Source organism: Oreochromis aureus, linkage group 7, assembly GCF_013358895.1.
Source record: "Oreochromis aureus strain Israel breed Guangdong linkage group 7, ZZ_aureus, whole genome shotgun sequence".
NCBI lineage: Eukaryota > Metazoa > Chordata > Actinopteri > Cichliformes > Cichlidae > Oreochromis > Oreochromis aureus.
The window spans coordinates 21,356,935-21,382,263 of record NC_052948.1 but is presented as its reverse complement, the minus strand read 5'-3'; the positions used below and the strand labels follow the sequence as shown (position 1 = coordinate 21,382,263).

At 41.1% G+C, this 25,329-nt stretch overlaps 1 protein-coding gene across 1 annotated transcript; it reads left to right on the top strand.

Annotated features, from left to right (window-relative positions):
• Positions 1-77: 77 nt before the first annotated feature.
• On the top strand, positions 78-24,926 carry snx33 (sorting nexin 33). Its single transcript, XM_031752827.2, has 2 exons — positions 78-2,435; positions 23,577-24,926. The coding sequence occupies exons 1-2, from the start codon at positions 1,016-1,018 to the stop codon at positions 23,828-23,830; spliced, it is 1,674 nt and encodes a 557-aa protein (XP_031608687.1). The 5' UTR covers positions 78-1,015; the 3' UTR covers positions 23,831-24,926.
• Positions 24,927-25,329: the final 403 nt, after the last annotated feature.

Sequence of the window (25,329 nt, the reverse complement as noted above, 5' to 3'; positions counted from 1 at the left end):
TCTGTGTATGTAATGCTCCTTTCCTCCTGGAGGGGGCGGCGTTGAGCCTGTTCCGCCTCTTCCAAACAATATAAAGGAGCTCATGAAAAAAGGCGAAGTTGCCTTCAATTGTCTGACCGCACGTCATGGAAAGAGTTACTTTGTTGCCGCTCGCAAAGGAATAAACTCCAAGAAATAGCAGCGGCTCGTGGCGTGTGCTGATACTTCGTGGGCGCAGATTGTTTTTGGCCGTTTTCTGCTTTGTTGCTTTTGCTGAATCCAAAAAGGATCGACTGGAGATGCGCAGGAACCTGTTTACAAGGAACACGCAGCAAGTTTCAGTGTGAGGGAATGCGGCTTTTAAAAATGCACAGGGATACCATTACTCATCCATCTGTTTTTCCTTCACGCCGGGCCACTTTGTCTTGCAAGTAGTCCCATCACGGATGGTTTTAAAGCTCTGTAATGAGACACAATTGTACAATAAGTTAACAGCGAGGCTGGAGCCCACTTTGAGAGGATTTTAAAACGGCCGTCGGCGCTTTTGCAGGAGCTCTTCGGTGAAAACACTTTTAGTTTTGAACCTGTTGTGTTTGTGATGAGAAAGGAGGCACGGGGTCCTTCTGTATTGAGAGGCCTATTGTGTTACAGATCTTTTGTAGCTTAAAGTTCTTGTTAGACCTGCTAGTATAATGCAATAATAGATCAACAGCCTCAATGGGCTGAGTATACTAATTGTTACCCTAGGCCTGTTTCAGACTTTTTATTTTTGGCAGATAGAAGTAATAGTTTTATGTAACTTTTGACAAACTCTGTGTTTATTTAGTGTCAGATCATTAAATTTACATAGGTCATATTGTGCTGTGGCACACACGATCGAACAGCTGCGATGCCATTTGATATGAGTTTAAATATTACAGTGAGCTAGTGTCAAATGTTTCCAATGTGGCATGCACCGAGACAGCAGCATCTATATAATCTAAGCACTATGTGCATGTAGAATTCTCTGGTTTCGCAGCCACGGGAGTAATCAAAGATGTCAGTGAAAGCCAAAGCCCTCTATACTTTTTTAAGCGAAAACAATGGGGAGATTAGCATCCAGGAGAATGAGGAACTGATTATCTTTGACGAGAACTCAGTGGACGGCTGGTTTCAGGGGGAGAACAGCCGAGGGGAGAGGGGTATCTTCCCTGCATCTTATGTGGAAATTATACGCAGTCGCTCCAACTCTAATGTGACCGACTGCTCCATAAGCCCAGCGGGCTCTTTAGGAAAGGACTTCTCCACTCCAAACACCTCGCTCCATTATCCACAGAATGATTATGATGATGACGATTATGACGACTGGGATGACTGGGATGACAGGTCCACTGTTGTGGATGATGCTGATCACGCCAGGAATCCTGGAGCCAATGGACATGCCCCTGAGAACCCGATGACCAACAATCCCAATGTGCACTATCGACCCAAGCCGGCATCCAGACAAGATAGCATCACCAGTTCTAGGAAGGGCAGTATGGTGGGCAGGAACTTGAACAGATTTTCCAGCTTTGTCCGCTCAGGGGTAGAGGCATTTGTGTTGGGTGATGTCCCCATGATGGCAAAGATAGCTGAGACTTACTCCATTGACATGGGTCCCCTGGGGCCCCGGTGGAAGGAGAATCCAAAGCCTTTCTCCTGCTCCATTGAGGATCCCACCAAACAGACAAAGTTCAAGGGCATCAAGACCTACATTTCGTACCGGGTGACACCAAGTCACACAGGGCGTCCCGTCTACAGACGTTACAAACACTTTGACTGGCTGTACAACCGCCTGCTTCACAAGTTCACTGTGATTTCTGTGCCTCACCTGCCCGAGAAGCAGGCCACGGGGCGATTCGAGGAAGACTTCATTGAGAAGCGCAAGAGGCGACTGATACTGTGGATGAACCACATGACCAGTCACCCAGTCCTTTCCCAGTATGAAGGCTTTGAGCACTTTCTGATGTGTGCCGATGACAAGCAGTGGAAACTGGGCAAGAGAAGGGCGGAGAAGGACGAGATGGTGGGAGCGCATTTCATGCTGACCCTTCAAATTCCCAAAGAGCACCAAGACCTTCAGGACGTCGAGGAACGGGTCGACAACTTCAAGGCCTTTGCCAGGAAGATGGACGACAGCGTGATGCAGCTGACACACGTCGCCTCGGAGCTGGTGCGTAAACACCTGGGTGGATTCAGGAAAGAGTTCCAGCGTCTTGGAAATGCCTTCCAGTCTATCAGCCACGCATTCACGTTGGACCCTCCCTATAGGTCAGATGGACTCAACAATGCCATCTCTCATACTGGCCGCACCTATGAGAACATTGGAGAGATGTTTGCAGAGCAACCTAAGTATGACCTCTTCCACATGCTGGATAAGTTGTCGCTCTATCAAGGCCTGCTCGCCAACTTCCCCGACATCATTCATCTACAGAAAGGTGAGCCTGAGAAATTTTAACGTGTCAGAGAATTTTCTGATGAATCTGTGCACGAAAAAAAGCAAAGCAAATGCCACAGGAGTCAAAAATCATAACGATAATTGCATCCATATGTTGGATGCAATTATCAATACGGTTGTTCATCAAACAAACAAATCCACACACTGGGCCACATAATCAGCCTTTCTGTCAAGTCATTTACAATTTGAATTTATCAGAAAGCTGTACTGAAGGGTAAAGGATTAATTGGTTCAAGATGTCATTTTGTTAACCTAAATTTTGTGACTTATCCATCAGTAATCAGAGAGCCAGCATCAGCTGCAACACGAAAGCGTTTCACTTTGCTAACTGTTAGGAATAATATACAAAGTGTCTGCTAATAGGAACATGGTGAGCTGACAGCCCACAATCATGTTTTGTTGCTCAAGCCGTGTAGTTTATTTTGTTATGGATGACAGACGAGGGCAGGCCTTCCATAGCTCCCCTCCCCTCATGACAGACACGCAGATACACAACACCTGAGCCCAAGATGATATCATAGTGTTAGCCTATTATATTTTTTGCTGAGGGGTGAATATAAAGTTGTTTATTTATTTATTTTTTGACGGATGCAGTAATAAGAATCGTTTTAGTAATTTTATGTGGAAAAATGCCAGATATTCTTCAGTTTGAGTTTCTTAATTGAGAGGATTTGCTGCTTTTTTTTTCATCAGTGGAAAAATAAAAACATACAAAATCTCTGAAATGCAAAGCAAATTACACAATACTTTAGCACAAAGACTCATACAGATGTATAGTTTAACAGAAAATCGTATCATATGTGCGCTATTCCATAATCTTTACATGTATGACACTTTGGGTGTATTAACTAGTACTATACTGTATATTACACAAACTCTTGACCATTGTGTGTTTACATTGTGTTTAAATTTTTTTATCTTTTGGTTTTTGCTCAAAAATTGATGAAAGGATTAGGACAGATTAGTGTAATAATTTAATGGTACAACAGTCAGCCATGTTTACTTGGTTGTCATTGACAAGAAGTGGTCAATGTAGTCACTATAAGAGGCATATTGTCTGGTAGGTTGTCAAGCTAGTATTACAGTATTTTGGTTAGTTCTCCAGGTTTTAACTAACAAATTAGTGCTAACACACACACACACACACACACACACACACACACACACACACACACACACACACTTTTTTTATCTCTTAGTGAAGACATTGAATTAGAGCTGGGCGATATAAGATTTTTTCATATCACGATATGTTTTTTTCATTTCAGGCGATAACGATATATATCACGATATAAGCCAAATAACTATATTTGTAAGATTTAAATGTGCCATTGCTCACAAGTAAAATGTGAAATAATCAGCAGCTTGTTTTGATTTAAATATTTATTTCCCATAAGTTCAACAGGGTAGATGTACAGAACATGAGACTTTTTCAGATAAATAAAGGTAAATATTGCAAACTACACAAAAGGCACCCGCTAAAGCGTTTAAGTTTCAAAATAGAACAAACAAAACAGACTACTAAATTGTCAATTCCACTTAGAAACAAAATATTAATTCTAAAAATAAATCGTAGTTTGTTTTACAGAAGAACAGACAAAATTGACTAACTTTTGTCAATATCAAATAAACTGAGAACTAAAAGGAAATTCTCAATCTCTCCTTGTTGTATAGTTTAGCTTTTAAAGCAGTTTTAACAGTTACTTTAGTCTGACAAAAGCCGAATGACGAATTAGCGCTTTCAGTCAGAGATTGAGCATGCACCGCTTTATTGTATTTCCAGACTTGCTTTCGGCACAATTTACAGTGCGCGCTACTCTGTTTTTTGTCAGACTTCAAATAGCCGAAATACCTTCACACTACGGAACTTCTATGGCCCTTCCATTCGACAAGCTCTCCAGCATTGGAACCATCATCTGTTTTCTCTTCGGCAACCTTCGGTCACGCTCTCGGTTGATTTTTCTCTAGTCGGCACACTCATTTCCTCCATTACCCAGGCGGCACGGCGGCTGGCTGTTTCCCAAACAAAGACACATGTGCTGCTTGCCACTTGTGCTGTACGTAACAAGTCACGTGACGTGACGCTGCGGCTGTGATTGGTTCGGCTCTGCGCTACTTAATTTGGATAGGCTGTTCTTCTTCTTTTTTTGAAGAGGACAAGAGAGATGAGGCCTATCGCAATAGTTTAATTTTTCTATTGAGAAAAAGTTATTTCGCAATACATATCGTTATCGTTCTATCGCCCAGCTCTACATTGAATTGATATAATGCTTTCCCTAGCCTACCCTAACCCTAACCATCAAAAATGAATGCCTAACCCTCCACCTTTGTTGTAATTTACCAGTCTTCAGGAATAGTTCTCCAGACTTCTTGAAGGATATTCAAAACAGTTCTTTGCATGTTGCCTACCTTTTGCTCTTAAACTACTTCAGTATAGCTGAGGTGTGTTTAATGTGTTTGGGATTGTTGTCATGCTGAAAAATGAAATCATTGCTAATTAGATGCTTTCAAATGGCGACTCAAACTCTAATGGTCCTGTGTGTTTGCATTTCCTTCGGTTTTGACAAGATACCTAACACCACTGGCTAAAACACTGCTACAAACCATTACAGAGCCTCCACCGTGTTTTACAGATGGCTCTCTGTTATGTCGCTCTCTTTAATCAAAGATTTCAAATCTGGATTCATCCCTCTATAAAACCTGTTCCCACTGACTTTCAGTTTAGTTGTAATTTTGCATACCTTTGCTTTTTCTCGATGTGTTCCTTCCTTAAGAATGGTTGGTGCACATACTATTTTTGTGGTTTAAGATTTTTTCACAGTACTGTATGCACTAGGGCTGGGCGATATATCAAAAATTTATCGTTACCGAAATTTATGACTCTCATCGACGTCATTTTGCCCATGTCGGTAAATTCGGTATTTAAAAAAAAAAAGAAAAGGCATGTGCAGGTTGGCGATGTTCATGTCCCTTTAAGACGCTGTGCTACGTTACAGACTTGACGGGGTGGAGTCACATGACTCTACTACCTGTCAGTGTTGCCAACTTGACTTTGTCGCTATATTTAGCGAGTTTTCAGACCCCCTTAGCGACTTTTTTTCTAAAAAGCGACTAGCGACAAATCTGGCGACTTTTTCTGGTGTTATTGGAGATTTATTTATGACGACTTTTTGACGTGAAAGTGGGTATCGCTTTTACTCTCAACAAGCAGCGGGTGCTGCCGTGGGCACCTCGCCCGTACCAAAGCGCTCACAGGCGGAGGATAGTCCTCCCCAGCTGCTATCAGGGCAGACGATGTTCACACCTATGCGTCCGAACTGCAAATGAATCGCGCATGAGCGAAGCCGCTGCTCCGCGCACTGACTGTAACGCAGTCAGTTCTTCTTTACTGTTATGCTGTTTTGTGGATCACGAGGTTTAAAACTACTTATAAACACACACACACACACACACAAAGTAACTCCACCAGAGTGCCTATTTCGGGTCTTTTTTGCCAGTCCAAGCCCGGATAAAGGAGCAGGGTTGGAATTCTGACTTTAAAAAAAACAATAATTGCTAAAATAAATTTAATTTGTAGTTCTAAATAAATTCTAAATGCATTTAGGACGTTTTTTATTCACTTTATGTCTCTTCCACAATGTTATTTCTCTCTCCAACAACGTAGGTTACAATTATATTAGCATGACCAATTATGCAAATTAGGCGATGATGTCATTTAGCGATTTCTGGCGACTTTTAGGACAGCCAATAGCGATTTTCCTTACTGAGGAGTTGGCAACACTGCTACCTGTAACAAGACGAGACACGGGTGAACAAATGGAGGACGATTTAAATGTTGAAGCAGCAGCGACGTAGGTAGAGCTGGTGGAGGAGGAAGAGGAGACGCTTGTTAACAAAAAAAATGCATCATCAATTGTTTGGCAACATTTTGGATTCAACAAGGATGATATTGATCAAAAAATTGTTAAATGTAAACTCTGCAAAAAGACTGTTGCGTCAAGTCAAGGTAACACAACCAACCTCTTCCACCACCTGCAGCACAACCATGTGATTCGTTTGTTTCAACGTTTGTTTTTTTGGCACTTGGGGTGGTTATCGTCCATTTATCGTTATCGAGGTTAACTGCTCAATTTATCGTGATATTGATTTTAGGCCATATCGCCCAGCCCTAGTATGCACTAGTGTATATAGTTTTTAGTATATTATTGCTTCTGTTGAAAATGTAAAATACACGATACCCTTTGCACAAGTTTTCAAAAACGATGCCGTTGGATATTAGCATAGAAGTGTGCAACAAGTACATTTATTGACCTGAAATTAATGAAACGCACCATTGTTTTGTAACTGTGCTGCTCCTTATTTGCATATGCAATCTTCTGTTTGTGATGCCTAATTTTCTTAATCCTACATTGAGTTCTGGCAAACTTGGAGCTTGTAAAGTTTTTATGCCCGAGCAGAGCACAGATAAATCAGCATTCTGTGTCAACTCTCAAATAAACAACACATAAACCGATTGGAGTTTGTTCAGGAGGAAGGAAGGGGCTGCTACCAGTGACGAAGGAGGAACGCTGTTGGTAAATGTTATTATCTCCCTTCAAACAGCTGGTGCGTATTATCGCAGAGGTCATTTGTGTTACAATACAGCTAGTTACACGAAAGCACTCCACCCAGGAACAAAAGAGAAAATCTGAGCCGTCTGAATGAAATTAAAGGGCCAGTCCACCAAGATAACAAAAAAAACCCATGGGGAATCTTTCAACCTCAGAGTATCAGGTCATGCAGATGGGTTCAGTGTTATGTATCGAGACTGGTCGGCCTCTGATATTGAAATTTATAATCCGTTCACCTCCACTATATGACAATATAGTAAACAGAATAAATGGAAGAAAACAGTGTTTACATCAAACAATCGAAGCTGTTAGTCCTGGCATTCATTTCCTCTTTTGATACTATAAGTTCATTTGGAATACCTGAATAGGGTGATTGACCATTTTAGGTAGGCAAAGCACTCAACATTAAGCCTGGATTATTTAAGCCACACTGTTTCCAACAGATTCAGTTTATTTGTGTTTGTGGCATCTGTGCATGCCCATGTGTGTTCATCTGCGTATGTACAGCTCCTTCTGCAGGGTGAAGGCTTGCCTAAGTTTTTAAATAATACCTCTTGAAAAGGCAAATATTATATTCACTAAATGCTACCTGACAATAATGAAACAATATAATGCTGTTTTTTAATTGAGTGTCTTGCGGAACAAATGCCAGTGTTACCATCCTGTTCTGCAGCTGTAGATGCTGTAGATGCAGTAGTAAGTAGTACAGTAGTTCCTCTACTCTTTTGCAGGATCATTGAGCTTGTGTAGCAGCACATGTGCCAGTTCCCTAATGAGTAAAGTTCCCCTCCAGCTGTCAGCAGACCTTCGACTACCGGAGGTCTGAGTATGCACACTCAGGAGATAGGATCCTCTCTGTAGAAGCAGCTAATTTATAACATGACCACTACAACAGAAACCTGGCAACCAGCCTGCCTGTAGGCTGGGGCTAGCTGGTCAGCAGCGACTAACCTTTTCAAATAAAAGCGAGGAGCCTGTCGACTCGCAAATGGATTGTGGGTAGGTGTCGCTGATAAACAAAATTAAATGTTAAATATGTTAAAATTATTTGCCTTGTATCCTTGGGCTGCTGCTGCTGATATAACTGGGCCGCCAACCCCAGTAAAGTCTGTGTTTGAGGATACGCTGAAGTAATAAAAGCATTATGTTGGAATCTACATAAAAAGTTTGATTTGGCAGCAGTGTCTACAAATAGTTCTCACCCCCAGTCAGGAGGCGATAAATACTGTAGGACACTGTATTTTGTTCAGGCAGACCCTTTCCCCTCTGCTGAGTCTTCCCTGCCGGTCACATAACTCCCCTTGATGTGACTTGTGTTCTGCTGAACCAGATACAGCTGTGGCAACAGTCAGAACACAGAGATCTGAGGTCGACCTTTTCCGGTGCACTCCTCCTCCTCCTTCATCCGTTATGGCTTTTTCTTTATTCCCTGCCTGCCTTCGCTGAGGTCTACAGGAGCTGATTTTTAACTGTGATCCGTGTGAGGATGTGAGCTCCAGGAATTTTAACTGGTGGTGGGCAAGCGGGCCACGAGGGTTGCGTGAGGAGAAGGTTTTGGGCAGTGTCAGGAAAATGTCAGGGTGGGCTCCATTTGTGTTTTCATCCGAATTGAACAGCCAAAGCTGCCGCACATGCTTCAACTATGTTTCGCTATCCTCTTTGCATCTTTTTCCCCTTGTCCCACATCTGCCCATATCAGAACTCTCTGACTGGGAAGTTTCCTTGGCTTAGATACAAGAGACGGTAAATCTATCCTGGTTTGAAATGCTCGATCTTCTAACGGTGCACAAAGCTGTGCTTTGAACATCTGCCAAAACAAATCCCTTAGTTAGACCTTGATCTCATTTGAATACAATTGAAAGTCTTGATGTGAAGAGTAAATAACATTGCATTGGGCAATAAAGGCCTTCTGAGGGTTTTGTGTGAGGCACTCCCAGCTACAGTTGGGATGCCTTTTACAATCACTTGTTTGTTAGTCATCCTGGCCTCTGAAATTGACTGCGCTCCTTCACTTTGAATGATCGGCGTTATTGTGATCCCTCAGCATTCATCAGGTCTTAAATATTACATGTGTGATCTAAGGATACTGTGACACCAACAACTGGTGTTTTTTGTCCAGTGTCTGTGAGAATTTGGGTAGAGATCGTGTTCGGTAGATTCTGTACCTGGCGACAATCACTGCACTGATCTTACACAAAAGCCAGCTCTTCAGGTGTTGAATACGTACAAAAAGAAAACACAATAGAGTGAAACCAACGCGCTCCACAGCGAGGGTATCGGACCAGACGATCTGGTCACGTTTTGTAAGATGAGATCAGGGGTGTTGCTCTGCATGAAATCGGGATCTGCATCACCCGAGAATGACATGTAGAGTGAAGTAACGTCACGATCACCATTCAGTTGTGAAACTGAGCTGTTCGGTTTGTATTTTTATTTTATTTTTTTAAAAGGAGTGGACTTTTTGTCTTTTTGCTCCTTTAGCAGCTGCTCGTAGTTGGATAAAACCTGCTGTGATCCACACCACATCATTATTCAGTTTGAGAATGAACTAGCTACCCTGGGATGCCTTTAGCAGGCCAGACTTTTAATATGGACAAGAGGTTAGTTGTCCTCCATATGGCAATGCATAACAAAACCACATGCAGGCTCTTGCATGCGCATTTTTGAAGGAAAAGATATTTTGCTTTCCAGCTCCGGGGAAATGTGTGTGCCAAATGCCCTGTTGATTTGAGCAGATAACACACAGCCATCTAACTTCTAGTTTAGTACTTATAAGACAACCACACAGCTCTTTGGTTAATTTCCAAAGACTTGACCAGGAGCGCGTACGGCGTTAATATCATCTGACAAATCTGTCGAGGATTAACATTCCATATGTTGGTGAAAGCCCAAAGGCAAAGGCAGCGTTTTCTGCAGGTGCACAAACAGTAGTCTGTGAAATTAGCCTTGCATTTCGTTAGCATACAGTGGCTAAGTTATGGCAGTTGTAATTTGGCCGATTATAGTTCCCTTTACTGACTGTAGTGACTCTGGAGAGCAAAGGTGTTTTGCTGCCGTTTGCTCACTCATAAATCTTGACAAAGGCTAGCGCCTTGGCTTTACACACACAGCTTATCCACATGCTTCTGCATTCCTGTCTGTGCTGGCCCAGTGCAATGTTGTTTCACACTGAAGGAGATCACAGATGTCTCAGAGTCCTCAGTTTTTACCAGTGCCGCCTCCTTTCTTCTCCCAGAGAAGCACAAATTCTGCAGCTTTAGTCTAAAAAAAGGCACGAGTTACAAGTAAAATTAGCTTATATGGAAAAGATTGGCACCATGTTTAACAGCATGACCGCTAACCGTGAGCGTCTCTCTGTCAAAAAGTGAAAATTATGCTTTACAGATATTCCATAATTCAGAATACCAAGGAGGGTGTGCTAGCCAGGCTGCCTTCAAGTTTAAACTTGGCGTGTTAGTGTGTAGCTACAAAGGCTGAGTCCTCTGCTTCGGCACATTGATCAGCATAAGTTTACTGCAAATGTGCCATAATCAAGTTTCAACTTGGCAAGCAGACACTGGTGTTAGTTATAAATTTAGAGTAAATGTTACTTACGACTGATCTAGAAATTGCAGCAGTCGCATATCCCAGTAAGACTGGCCAGTGTCCCAGCGTGCACTCTACCAAGACACTGAAAAGCTCACCTAGATGCAACCATTTTATTGGCATCTGTACTTTTCCTGCTGTGGCACATGGAAAACCACACAGCTGGTCACACTGTCAAGCATGGGTAAGAGCAGATTGAACTGTAGACCTATAACATATGTGCAGTGGGGTTTTTTTTAATTTTTTTTTAAAAAGTCTGGTAGACTATTGACGGTGCTGGACAAATTGCACGGGAACTGTAACAATAGTTTTTCCCCCTCCTTAGTCGTAAGTTATAATATTTGCTTATTGCTCTGTTTATGACCAGTTCCACTTCACTGGAGTAATAATTTACCTCACAACCGGAGTCAACTTTTAGTCAAACTTCCAACTTTCAGACCTGACAGGCAGAAAAACTTCCTCATATCTACTTCACTTAATTTTAGTTATGTGAATTTAGTTCCTGTTGCTTAGCCAGAGTGTGCACATTGCTGGTAGCCTCACTATTAGATCCTGTGTTGTTTATAACTTACTGCTGCTCTGCCATATCAGAGAGAGATGAATGATTTTTAAATGTTTTATTATTGCAACAGCTTAAACTTGACAATGGGATGACAGTTTTCTTTATAGGGTTTCAACCTGGAAACAAGGGGTGGCCCACTGTTATGTTGGCTAGTGTGAAATTGGCTTACTGTTACTGTTTACTATTTTTGATAAACTAAGAACAAGACGAAGATTTTTATTTAATACTGGGGCTTTTCCATATGATATTGTCAAGGATAACTGGTATACATTTTACTGGAATGTCACTGTATAGCTATGCCATGCGTTTATGTTCATTAGCGCATAAAAAAAAAATTAGACAAGCCCAGAAATGTTTGACATTGAGAGGTGTGTGTCATCCTCCGATGACGATTTAGTAAAACTGGAACTACTTCAACAATCTCCAGCACATTGCAATGCTTTCCAAAATATGCAAGAAAACTGTCCCCGCTAAAGGTGGAAATACCAAACATGTTTAACCGCTTGAGTCATAAACACCATAGAGCAGCGGTCCCCAACCCCCGGGCCTCGGACCGGTACCAGTCCGTGAGTCGTTTGGTACCGGGCCGCGAGAGTTGAGGCTCAGGTGTGAAATGTATGGTTTTCAGGGTTTTTATCGGTTTTCAGCATTATTCTGTTATCGTTTTTATTGTTAACTCGGTTTTCCTGGGTCTTTTCACGTGTGTTATGAATAAATCTTTTTTTCGGTACCGGTACTAGTTTTATTTTGTTGTATTTATCCGCGACACCTTCAAGGCCGGTCCGTGAAAATATTGTCGGGCATAAACCGGTCCGTGGCGCAAAAAAGGTTGGGGACCGCTGCCATAGAGTACAATGAGGCTTTGATGGAAGTGTTGCTAGCAGTTAAGATGTATGACCCAAAAGCACACAAGTAACTCAACCAAGCATGGCTGAAAGACTAGCTAGACTACTAGCTACAGCACTAGCTAGTACTGTTGCTATCAGCTAACGATATATGACCCAAAAGCATACAAGTAACTCAACCGAGCATGGCTGAAAGACTAGCTAGACTACTAGCTACAGCACTAGCTAGTACTGTTGCTAGCAGCTAATGATGTATGACCCAAAAGCACACAAATATCAACCAAGCTTGGCTGAAAGACTAGCTACAGCACTAGCTAGTTGCTCTCCAAATGGAAGAGCAAATGGTGTATTGTGTGTAATACTGTGTAATATGTAATGTCTAATATTGGGTGTCAGAAATATCATTATCACACATTTCTGTGATATCTTTTTAGGCTTCTACTCGGTGCTGTTTTACCTGTTCATCTGATATCACCTATGTCCATAATTTTAGTTAGGCTGAGTCATTGTTTGCAAGGAAGCTAAACATGATTCGGTGCTCCCACCGGCAAATATAACCAATACTTTCTCTTCATGCTGGAAGTACCCAGTGACTCTCTGTGTCTCCTTCCTCTCCCTTTCTTTTTGCAGAGTTACCCATTTATGAATTTATCAAGCACTGCTATTCTGTTTGTACCACTGCCTAACCAGTGATTACATTACAGAGGAGAGAGCACGCTACAACTCGAGTGGAACATGCAACTGTACAAAAATCTAAATTATACTTTTTCCAAATTGTACATTTTTTCCAAAAACTCCTGAAAATTAGAGCCACTTGGTAGCAACAATCTTTAATCAAAGCCTTGAGTGCTCACTTAGGCACTTTTTAATTTTTAAGCCATTCACCATTCAGTCACACACACGTTCATACGGTGCTTCATTCTTTGACTTTGTGAGCTTCCTACATAACTTCCCAAAGTCCACTATGATGGATGTCTCAGAGGCATTTTGGGGTTCAGTATCTTGCCTAAGGTCACTTTGACACGGAGACCTTAGGAGCTGAGGATTGAAATGCGGATTAGATTGCCTGCTCTGCCTCTGCCTGCCTGTCCTCGCTGCTTGGGTGGCTCACCTTGCCCTCTAAAAGCTCTGGTCTGTCCGTGTCTATCTCGGTGTGTAAAATTAATACACACTCTCTCTATGTGTTCGCAACAAACTCTTATTCGGTGTAGGTGACATTCTGCTTCACCACCATGTGAACTCCGACAACAAATTACAGATTGGTGGATAACTTGTCTTAGCTTAGACATTTGTTTGCTTGCATTGTCATGAATAAATGGAAACTAAAAGCCATTACCATCTGTATTTGTTCATAGTTTGGCCGTCTATAAAGCTGCATTATAGCCAAACAAATTTCCCACGTGTGGGACTAATAAAGGTTATCTTATTCTTATCTTATTACATTTTCTACATCCAATCCAGCTAAAGTACAGCTGACATACCACTAACTAACATGTAATCCTCTTTTTCTTCTTTATCTTTCTGTCTTTTATGCAAGATTTTAGTTCAAAGGTGTCATTCTTCATATTAGTTCCTTAATTTTCTGCTCCACTGATAGAGATCGGAAATTCCGTCAGCCCAAGTTAACTCGTCAAGATCTAAGTATTGGTTTGCCAATCTATCTTGTTAGCCTACTGTTACTGTTTCAATATATTCCACTTGGGAGAAAACCAAAAGGAAAAATCGTGTTTAACAAAGAGTTTAAGAACCTGACAAATGTTATAGCTTTATACTGTTTTACCTGATATCCTTCCACTTATGTACACTAATTATGGATGACAGTAGGCTTCATTCTTCGATGATTTGGTAATTCTCTTACAGGCTGTCAAGTGGGAGATAAACTCCCTTTGTCTATTTCTCTGTTGTGACTCGTTGTGTTTGCAGAGACACACCTAGGCCAACGCACATCTATGGCGCAAACACGTATTGAGTGCACCGTCTTGCTGTGCGTTACATTTCACAAAAGACAACTTTGGAAAATGCCCTGACCTCATTCTCCAAATATCAGCCAAAGTTCATGTGTGAAATCTACTACTGCATGTATGACAACAAAAGTATACAATCTGTGGCTTATTGTATTGATTTTTTTTCACATTCTGCAACTGATTACAGCTTCGGGTGGTGGGGTGGCTGCAGCTCAGGAGATAGAGCAGGTTGGTGGTTCAGTCACTGGCTCTCTGATACATCTATCGGAGTGTGAACATGTGTGAATGTTTGCCGGAAACACAGAAAACTTAAGCATAGAAAAAAGTGCTTGTATGACTGGTTGAACGAGGAATGATGTAAAGTGCAGACAGATTGCCAGCATGTTGCCAGCAGTCTGAATGAGTCTTTATCAATGTCGAGCAAAACCTGAGGGGGCTTGACTCAACTTGAACAGTATACTGGTTATAACTCTATAGAGCTGGAAGGTTGCTGAGCAGAAATGTGATAATTATGTATGAATTTATGTTTAAGAGCAACAGATATGTGATTTTTGACCATGTATCATAGTTTTTGCTCAATTATAAGAAACAGATGGCTGATTGCAGACTGACTCCATCTTATCTCATTTTGCAGGAGAATAAATAAATAACTGAAGTAAGATAACTTTGTCTTATTGGATAAAAGGATCGAACAGCTGTTGACAGCTTTTAACTTTGAGGACATAATTTGCTTTTGAGGTGATAAAATGCAATATATGATATTACAATACTCAACATGTCACAAAATGTAAAATTAACAAAAAGTATTGCAATATCATTGTATCGTGGGGTGTCTGGTGATTCTCACCTAATAACTATCATAATCTGCTAGTTGATATTTTACTTAGTGTGACCTAAAAGTATCACCTGAGCCCCTGAAGTCATCAAGAAAGTGTTCACTAAGGTCCCAAAGACCAAAGATGCCAAAGTTTGAGGGCCATTTGAAGCCTGAGGAGCTGACCCCTACTATCCTTTAAAAAGAATTCAGTTTTAAGACATTTCCAAAGTTAACAATGGACTGTGGTGGTTTCCAGGTTGTTGTTTTGTTACTATGTCTAAGCTTTAATTGGTGCTGACTAAGGTAGGCAGTCCGCAAAGCAGGGATGAATTTATTTTGACCACGGGAACAACCTTAAAGTCATACTGGCCAGACATTCTTCATCAGAACTGCATGTCTTACTTTTTCTTTCTTTCTTTCTTTCTTGTAAATTTCAGCTGCCTCTGCCATTGCAACACTTCCAAGTAGACAAAAGTAAACACTCCATATATTCCACAGAAGAAGAGCTGACACTATTATATATTAATTTGATGTCACAACCAGAAACACAACAGAATGCCTTAAAACCCAGAGGGATTTCAAGGCAACCCGACTCTTGTCTCACAAATCTTAGTAATAAAAAGTTATACAAAGGAGCCTCGATGTCACAGTTAATGCTAACTGCTCATTAGTTTTGCTTGATGTGCGATGACAGCACTGATGCTGTTGTTGTCTGAACTTTTGTGAGGTAGGCCGAATTTGAACAGCTAAGTTGTAACAAGGCCAGACATTTTGCTCCAGTTGGCAGCTGGAAATCCCAAATATTTTTATCCTCCTCCAGTCCAACTTTTGATTTCACGTCAACATACAGATGTCGGAAACCCGACTTGAAAAGAATTGAAATAAATCCCTTTGAAGGGGAGCGTTGTGATTTAACACCCCACCCCCACCCAGCGAGAAGAATTAGTGTACATATCTTTCTTAATAAACGAGTACATCATGCTAGCATAAATGTTTGGCACGAGGGTGGATTTATAACTCTGTCTGTGTAAATATGAAATATATAGTCGTTTAAGATTAGAGTCTCTCTAAACATTAAAAAGAAGAACAGCTGTTGAACACATCAGGGCATGGCTTCAATTAAGAGATTCAGTTTGTGCTTTGGAGCAGTTGGAAGCTTCTTGTTGTAGTTCTGCGAGTGTAAGTGTTGTTGTCATGGTTAAAAACTTATTATCCAGGGTGCAGAGGAATTTTGGACTATCATTCATTCTGTTTTATTTTAAAATTGTTCCTCATCCTCAAAGTACTGAAAAATTCGAGACGTTTGCTTTTTGTGTCTGTGTCCATGCAGCCGCTGCATTGACTTTAAAGATAACATTTCTGAGATGGATAAAAGTTGGTTGTGAGCGCATTCCAGCTCAGGTCATTAACTCCAGCTCCGTTTTATCTGTGTATCTGATTGGCTGCTGTAAACACTATTACATTTCCTGCTAACTCAGCAGAGGTTTTTTTCTTCATGTTTGTCTATCCTCGAGGCTTTTAAGGCCAACTTTAAACGCTGGCAGATATCACAGAATCCTTTTGACCCCATCAGACATTCTTGAAGAAATGTCTCTTCTCTTTTTCTTCTCTATTTTCAGCTTTTCTGCACATGATGTTCCCTTCCCTTCCTTTCCTGTTTTTTTTTTTTTTTCTCCCTCTCTGTTCCTGTACTCTCCTCCATTAAGACTAAATGTCAGTGTTTATCTTTGTCTTTAGATTTCAGTGCTTCATTTCCTTGTTAGAATAAAAATCATAAGTGCTTCTACACGCATGAAACAGCTTAAAGGCTTTTAATAGCAACAGACATGGAGCTGAATAGATAATAGTTGTTTTTTGTGATGTCATTGAAATATAGAGTTATAGTAAAACACGTGAGCATAAGTATTAGTAGTAATTTGAGTCCGTATCCAGTTTTCTATAATGCATCCATGATGAAACAAAATACAGCCCTGATAACAAAGTATTAGGGGGAAAAGGAGATGGCACAGTATACAGGAAGTGGCGCTAGCATATTGAAGACTTGCTAGCGCGCTTGGTTTTAGGTTGCTGAGCAGTTAACCAACTAGACACTTTCAGGTGTAACTATAGATGGTATAAAACATGGACATAACTTCCTGGTTAGAAAAAAAAAAAAGCTAATGTGAAAGTGCCTTTTGACCACCAGATGGCGATAGCTGTGGTCACAAAAAGGCTTCCATACATATAGAAGTCTATGGGAAAATGGCTTTCTGTTTTGAACTTTGTAAACACTTTATGGCAGGGGTGTCGAACTCCAGGCCTCGAGGGCCGGTGTCCTGCAGGTTTTAGATCTCACCCTGGGTCTACACACCTGAATCAAATGGTTAGTTCATTAGCAGGCATCTGGAGAAGTTCAAGACATGTTGAGGAGGTAATTTAGCCATTTAAATCAGCTGTGTTGGATCAAGGACACATCTAAAACCTGCAGGACACCGGCCCTTGAGGCCTGGAGTTCGACACCTGTGCTTTATGGGTTCATGGGCTCAGTCACTCAATTTGGATCACATTAGGTCTTACTTTATAAACTTTGGTCATATATTTCAAAATGGAGGATTACCTGTGGTATGCTGCTTGGTGAAGACATTTGTTAGCCAATGAGTATGTGATTTCACAGTACAGCATTATATTGCGTTTTTGTTGTTGTTGTTGTTGGCGATGGTAAAAATGCTAATCTCTCAAGGCTGCACTATCAATGGGCTAACGACTAACTAACAAACAAAGCTAACAAAGAGAGCAACCGTATTGATAGAGATGGTGGAGGCTAGCATAGCTCGCAGCAACTAGTAGAACAGATCAACATTAAAGAAACTAAAACACAGTACACAGTATGAAGGTGGGCATGTGTAGCTTCCAGTTCTGAAAAGTGAGATCAGTGAGGGAACGTCTTAACGTCGGCATTGTAGTTAATGGCCACCAGGGGGCGTATCTTTGCGCTTGTAAAGAGACTTCTGGTGTCCTCGGCTCCTGATGACTTTATTGATTTATTGAGTATATTTTTAAAAAGTCCAATTTCTAAGTTATATCATTCCAAGAGTAACTTGTCACATGTGGTTTCAAAACCCATAGGTGGCAACCACAACGCAACTTTACAAATGAAAGGTTTTATGATTATATAAAAGAAGGGCCCCATCCTTCTGTTCTAACATCTGTGGCCATTCCTCGTCACAAGCATGTGATGACACTGTTTGTGTAATTACACAAGTTCCACACTGCACTTTGTTTTTTCTTTTTTTGCCGTTTACATTCTCAAAGCTGAGAGGCTAACAGAGAACAAATATGTCATGAGTTCACTGTGGTGCTTGACACAGACGTCAGCCCTTTTACACACACCCCACCCCACCACACGCACACACACACACACACACACACACACACACACACACACACACACACACACACACACACACACACACGGCCCATTACTAATGGTCAGTGTTTTGTGGTGACAAGCCTCACTTGTCCTCAGTTTAGAAATATTTCTGTTTACCTCTGTCCAGTATGAATAACACCGACTAATCTTATTCAGTCACGTTAGTCCTTCCTGTTTGAAATCTTTGAAACGGTATTTCCAGATTTGTTTGTTTTACTCTTCGCTGAAGATTCATTTTGATTACGCAGACTCAGAATGGCTTTCTTGTTGGTATTTAAACTTTTAAGGCTTATAGATGACTACTCTAGTACCACATACAGTGTTATACAAGTCAGTCAGTTCAGCGACTGCAGCACATTTTTATGGATTTTAAAATGTCATGTCGTCACCTGCAAGATATTTTTCCTTTTGCTTTTCAGAGAGAGAGTAATTTGCCAATTCTGAGTCCTAAAGGGAAAGTGGGGGTGTTATGTGTTTTGTGGTTTTCATTGCAGTAGTGATGTCATTACATATTGGAGACTGCACATTTCACATATTAGCCCAGTACAGTTTAACACACACACACACACAACACACACACACACACACACACACACACACACACACACACACACACACACACACACAAATACATGCACACAGCTCTAGAGAACTGCGAAGAATTTCTTTAAAAAGGCGAGGTCACATTAAACCTTACTTTTAATAGTTCTTGAGGAAGTGTTGATTTTGCAATAACAGGGTAATTTTTGTTCAGCTCACTGCCGCTCAACTTAGTGTTGGTAGGGTGGGAAAAAAGCTAATTATTGTTTTAGAAAAGTGTTCACAACTCCATCAATTAGCTGCAAAAGCTGGCTATTCCAGTGGTTTTCACACCCCACCTCATATTCCTCTCCAGTGACTGCACATAGCTGTGGTAAACCTGTTACTGGTAGTTTTTTGCTTGGTGACTGTTCAAATGTTTGAAATCATGGTCATCCAACATGGGTCACACGTTAGTGCACTGGTTAGTATTGGCGACAGGCATTTCAGTGTCACCTCTGTGTCACTCTGGCTTCCTCTCACAGTCCAAAGACATGCATGTCAGGTTACCCAGCTACAGCTTTGATTGTAAATGTGAATGGCTGCTTATCTCAGTGTGTTAGCCCTGTGATATACCAATGTGTCCAGGGTGCACCCCGACTTTTGCTCTGTGACATAGAGATGGGCCCCTTTCATCACTATTGTACAGTCAAATATTATTAATTTAAAGCTTTCTGTACTATTCCAAGAGTCACATACCTTTTATATAAAGCGTTTCTACTCAACTTGAGCACTCAACGTGCTTTATACAACAAGCCTCATTCACCCATTCATGCACACGTTCACACAAGCACTTTTTCCATGTCAAAGTTCTTTCTATCTGATATTTTCATGCATTGACACTCTGGTGAATGCGTCAGGAGCAACTTGGGATTCAGTATGTAGTTCAAGAATAGTTTGGTAGGGAGACTGGAGCAGCTAGTGATCAAACCACCAGCCTTTCAATTGCTACATGACCTGAGGTACTGAGCTACACCCTAAAGATAACGAATTCTCATGAATATAACAAGGTCTAGTGTCGGTCCTGTGACGTGTGCTTGTGGCAGTCGTGTGAATGACTTCATTCCTAAATAGGGATACACCAACTCAGCTATTTCCACTTCCAATCCAACACCATTACCCTGGCTGTGGGTAAGTATCTCCCAATACTGAGGTTGTTGCTGTGGTGTGGCTAAGTAAACACAGAGCAGCATAGAACTGAACTGAATGAATCAGCTTATTGTCACCGACTGTATCGCTTATTGTGTCCGATCCAACTTTTTTGGTCAGTATTGGAACGATATCTGATCCATTATCAGACTGATGCATCCCTACTTGTATTTTATCCCAAACCAAAATCTCTTCCCAAATCAAAACAAGTTATTTTGATGCCTAACCCTAACCAAAGAGTAAGTAAGTAGCTGGTTTCTCATGCTTTCTTTAAAATGTGTTTAATGTGTCTGTTAGAATTTTATAAAAGCCATTCACATAGTATTTAGAGATCACAGTTACGATTCATGTTCAACAATTTACATAGTATAGTTCTACATTTCTAGCTACCCAGACAAGCTGATTCATTCTGTATATCACCAACACGTAGTGCAGCTGTGCAGCAAACCAATACACTTTGTGTCTTTAGATTTATACACACTATCCATATCTAAAGAGGCTCCACTTCAGTTTAAAGATGACTACACTTCAGGATTTAACAGTAGGGCTGATTTAAATCTAACGTGACCGGAATCCAGATGACACAGAGTTAAAATTAGACACACTTGCCTAAAAGTGCTGCGTTTTATTGTCTGGATCATAAAGAAATCTGCAGTCTCTGGAGAAAAATACCAATGACAGTGCTTAATAAGGACACAGTAATAGTGAAGTATACAATCAAAATATGCTGTAAACACAGACTTTCCGCTCTCAGCGAAGACGTGCGTTTCCCGAATTTGCCCTGCAGTGACCCCAGGCTAAGAGAGAGGCTGTGGGAATGAGGAACGTAGCAATGTCTATTATCTCAACCGTCTTCACTCATTTCCTCTTCATTCTAAACCTCAAATGTATAATTGCATTTATCAAAAACTGTGCGACCTGACCGCACAGACATTCACGCTATAAAATATGTTTCAAGTCAATAAAAGTAGAGTGATGGCAGCAGCAGTGGATCACAGCAGGAGGTTGCATAATCCTTTTTTCTTGTGGCGATTCAGTCAAAGCTGTTGGAAGCGCTGCTACAATATGGACGACAACCATTTAATCGCTTACATGAACGCAAACCAACCAACCATCTTCAGCTAGTTATTCTATCCACCCAACTCCTTCTGCTAAGGAAGAATGATTTTATGCTGCAGAATTTAAGTTTTCTTGTTGTCAGCTGCCTTTCCTCCTTCTTTCTTTCACTCGTTCTGTGTCCAAAGCCTTCTCCAACCCCTTGTGGAGCTCTAATATCTCTCCAGCACACGCCCATTAATCTGTCACATGTGAAACACTGTGGTAGCTGGTCTGGTTAGGCAAGATAAACAAATCTAGCAACTTTCCAGACCACTGATTGTGTATCAGTGAGCATATGTAAAACCTACAGGGAAAGAGTACGACACTTGGAAACTAGTTCAGTTTTACTTCTCGCCTGACGCACTCCTTTTTCATTTTGTTCGTGGATTTCGTGGCTTTAAATGTTCTTGTGTTTAGCTGTAAGCAAGATCGTCTTTGTGGTGAGATTGTGCATCAGCTGTGCCAAGAATTTCAAGAGAGGAATTGTTTTTTGTTGTTTAGGAAAGCTAAGCAGCAGCATTTTACTATATGGTTTTGCAGGAAGTCAGAGAGGACGTTTAGCTGCAAGGAAGAGCACGTCAAGCTGTTGTGGGATTCTTTATGATTTCAGTCTCACACACACACACACACACACACACACACACACACACACACACACACACACACAGAGCTATGTGTGCCTTTCCTTTATGTCCCGCAGACATGCTTTCTTGTGCTGCACATTCTCCTCTCATGTGGAAAACAGAATACATAAATGTAGGTCAGAGCTACAGACTGCAGTCCACATGCCTCTTCTGCTGGAACCGGCTCTAGCTGCTATTCATGCTTTCCCACACTTCTGCCAGGAGTTTCGAATGAAATGCCGTGTAGCATGACCTCAGATTTACAGTTAATGGATGAGTGTCAGGCAAGTACTTACAAAGCAGAACACCTAGCTTGTCCAGACTAGTCCTGCTTCCTGATTTCGAGCTTAGGCTTTTTGAGGCTGACGGTCTGATGGGAAATGCAGCAATGGCGACGTGCCATCCGACTGCCATGTTCGGCAATTGGAAAGTTACTTCATAGCAGTCTGGGTGAATGTGGTCCCGACTAGCACTAGACACACTGAAACTAGACGTTTGGTATGCAGTGAAACAAGAAGTGATTGTGTGGTTTCCTCGGTGCGATACCTATAAAGTGTATAGCGTACAGTAGTTAATGTCTGGGGAGAAGATTACAATGTTTATCTTGAGATATTAAAATCAGCATAGCGATATAGCATGTTGTACTATAATGGCGAGTATTAAAAGTCTGTGACTGTTTCTGTGCTGTATTTATCTTTTATTACAGCATATGGGGTTTTTTGGTTTAAAAAAAAAAAAAAAGACCACAGACAATTTAATTAGGAGGTGAAAGGGGTTGGAATTTAAGGATTAGATTCAGCAAATTAGACAAAAACATGGTGTTTAGCATGCAGTAGTGTTCTTTTATTTGCTTGGTTTATCATTTTAGATTTCTGCATCCACCCAAAAACAGTAGAGGTACTGGGAAATATGTTGCATGTTTTAAATAAGTCACTCTGTATAATCCTACTAGCACTTTCACATTTCACCCAGAGCTTTAAAGTGATTCCTAAGAAACTATTGAGCTGTTTTCTGCAGACTCTCCAGAGCAACCAGAGCTTAATTGTCTTACTATAATGATTTTAGTGTATATGTGTGTATATATGTCTAAATGTGCACCCAAAAACGGTAATTCTTCACCCTCTATATACATAAAGCAATCTCTTTGAATAGAACGCAACTAAAATAAAAAAACAAACAAGCAAACAAACCAAAAGGTTTATTTTATCCAACTCAGGGTATCATTTTACATTGTACTTGTGTAACAAAATCACAAATTTACATGTAACTAATTCAGTTTTTTGAGACATCATCACACATACAGCAATTATTAATATCTGTGTGTGTGTGTGTCTGTGTTTGTGTGGTGTTTTTTTTTCTTTTTAAATAAGATTTATTATAAATCCCTAAATTTGATTGATCAGCCATATCGATCATCGCTCTAAATGCAATGTCAAGTTCAGCATAATGAAAGTTCGTTATGTGGCGTCACCAAAATTTCTCTCTGTAATGGAGTTTTGTTGGAGTCACCATTAAATACAGAGTAAAACATTTGAAAAAGTGTTGCAAGCCTGGCAAAAAAATGCTCACAGGGCATCATCTTTGAGGTTTTTGTGTCATTCACTATTATCTCTGAATGAGAAATGCAGTTCTCAGAACCTCGGAGAGTAAAATCAAAACAAACGTGCATTGCCCCACACGCCACAGACTTAATGAGAACCTATTGGCATTTGTATGAACTGGACCTTTTAACTTGTGGTGTTGGAGCTTGGTTTTTATTAATTAAAAAATATTTCTTTTGTCCCTAACAGTTTCTACCCTGCCTACTCCTTTGGCATAAACACACTTAACACAAAATGACATGTTTGTGCCTTTTTTTTCTTTTTTTTTTCTTGACACAGGTGCCTTTGCCAAGGTGAAGGAGAGCCAGCGGATGAGTGACGAAGGGAAAATGGACCAGGAAGAGGCTGACGGCATTAGGAAACGCTGCCGGACTGTGGGCTTTGCCCTCCAAGCGGAAATGAGCCACTTCCATCAGCAACGAGAGGTGGACTTCAAAGACATGATGCAGGCCTACCTCAGGGAGCAGATAGCCTTTTACCAGCGTGTTGTCCAGCAACTGGAGCGCACCCTGCGCATGTACGACTGTCTGTAAAGACACCGAACTGCTTTCTGGGTCAGGATGTCAAGAGAGAAAAGGAAATGCACACACACAGAGGGAAAAAGAGGAAAGGGAGATTCAAGTTTTGACTCTTTCATCAATGGTTCAGTTAAAAAAAACAAAACACTTGCAGATGAATGAAGCGTGGGTTACTGGAAAGACATGCAAAGCCAGTCACTCTCTCACTTTGATAGATTCAAAGTTTTTGTTTTATTATTATTATTATTTGTGTGTGTGTGTTTTTTTTTTCTTTTCTTTTTAAGACCTACTGTATCTTTTATTTCTGAAATACACAGCACACAGCATATTGTTTATTTGACATAATTTAAGGTGTTGGTTACATTAAAGTAAGTGTATAGGTTTCATATTCATAGTGGATCTATAGTAGAAACGGGTTCTGTTTTTAAAGTCGTCCCTTTTCTCTTGAGTGTTGTGTAGCGTGGCCTCCACCGGTGATTGATTGAAGTCACATCCAGTGTAAAATGTTTAAACTTTTAACTGAACTTTCAACAACTTTCATTAAACTATCCAGAATGTCCTCATCAGTACTTCCTGGACAAAGAAGTGCACTGTACGCTCAAGAGGAATATGCCTTGTCGATTGCTCGCGTGGCTCAGGCGTTTCATACTTCACGTTAGTTACTTTGAAAAAAAAAAGAAAAAGACAAATGGCTGTCTAAACTTTGCACCATGTGAAAAATGTACTGATACCGTGTAATTTCGTGAGTCCTTTTTTTTTTCTCTCCGTGACGTTTGTGCCTTTAATGGGGACCGTTGTCTGTCGTCTGCAGTGTGGCTTGTGTTTTACGGGGCGAATTGTTGGAATGAGCTCAGTTACGAGACAAGTTTGCACATGTTCTTTTTTTTATTATACTTTTAGGTCATAGTCATGCTGGGTGTGTTTGTGTTGTGTGGGTTAAGGAATGTAACGCTGTGCAGATCAATTCCCTTGTCCTTGATGGACAAAAAGATGTTTCTTTATATGTAGCAGCAGGTGTATCTGTAAGTTTCATATGAAAAGTGTTCAGGTAGTTTAAGTGGAGCAACTTGTAATCATATAGTGAAAGCAAGACCACATTCCTCCCATTGTATTACCAGAGTTTTGTGTTCATATTAAGCATTTTACAACACTGAATGCACACGAGATCGCGGATACAAGCGGCGGAAATGAGCTTCCTCCAAAGGGTGGCTGGCCTCTCCCTTAGAGGTAAGGTGAGAAGTTCAGCCATCCGGGAAGGGCTCAGAGTAGAGCCGCTGCTCCTCCACATCGAAAGGAGCCAGCTGAGGTGGTTCGGGCATCTGACAAGGATGCCTCCTGGGCGCCTGCTGGGTGAGGTGTTCCGGGCATGTCCCACCGGGAGGAGGCCCCGGGGCAGACCCAGGACACGCTGGAGAGATTATATCTCTCGGCTGGCCTGGGAACGCCTTGGTGTTCCCCCAGATAAGCTAGAGGAGGTGGCTGGGGAGAGGGAGGTCTGGGCTTCTCTGCTTAGG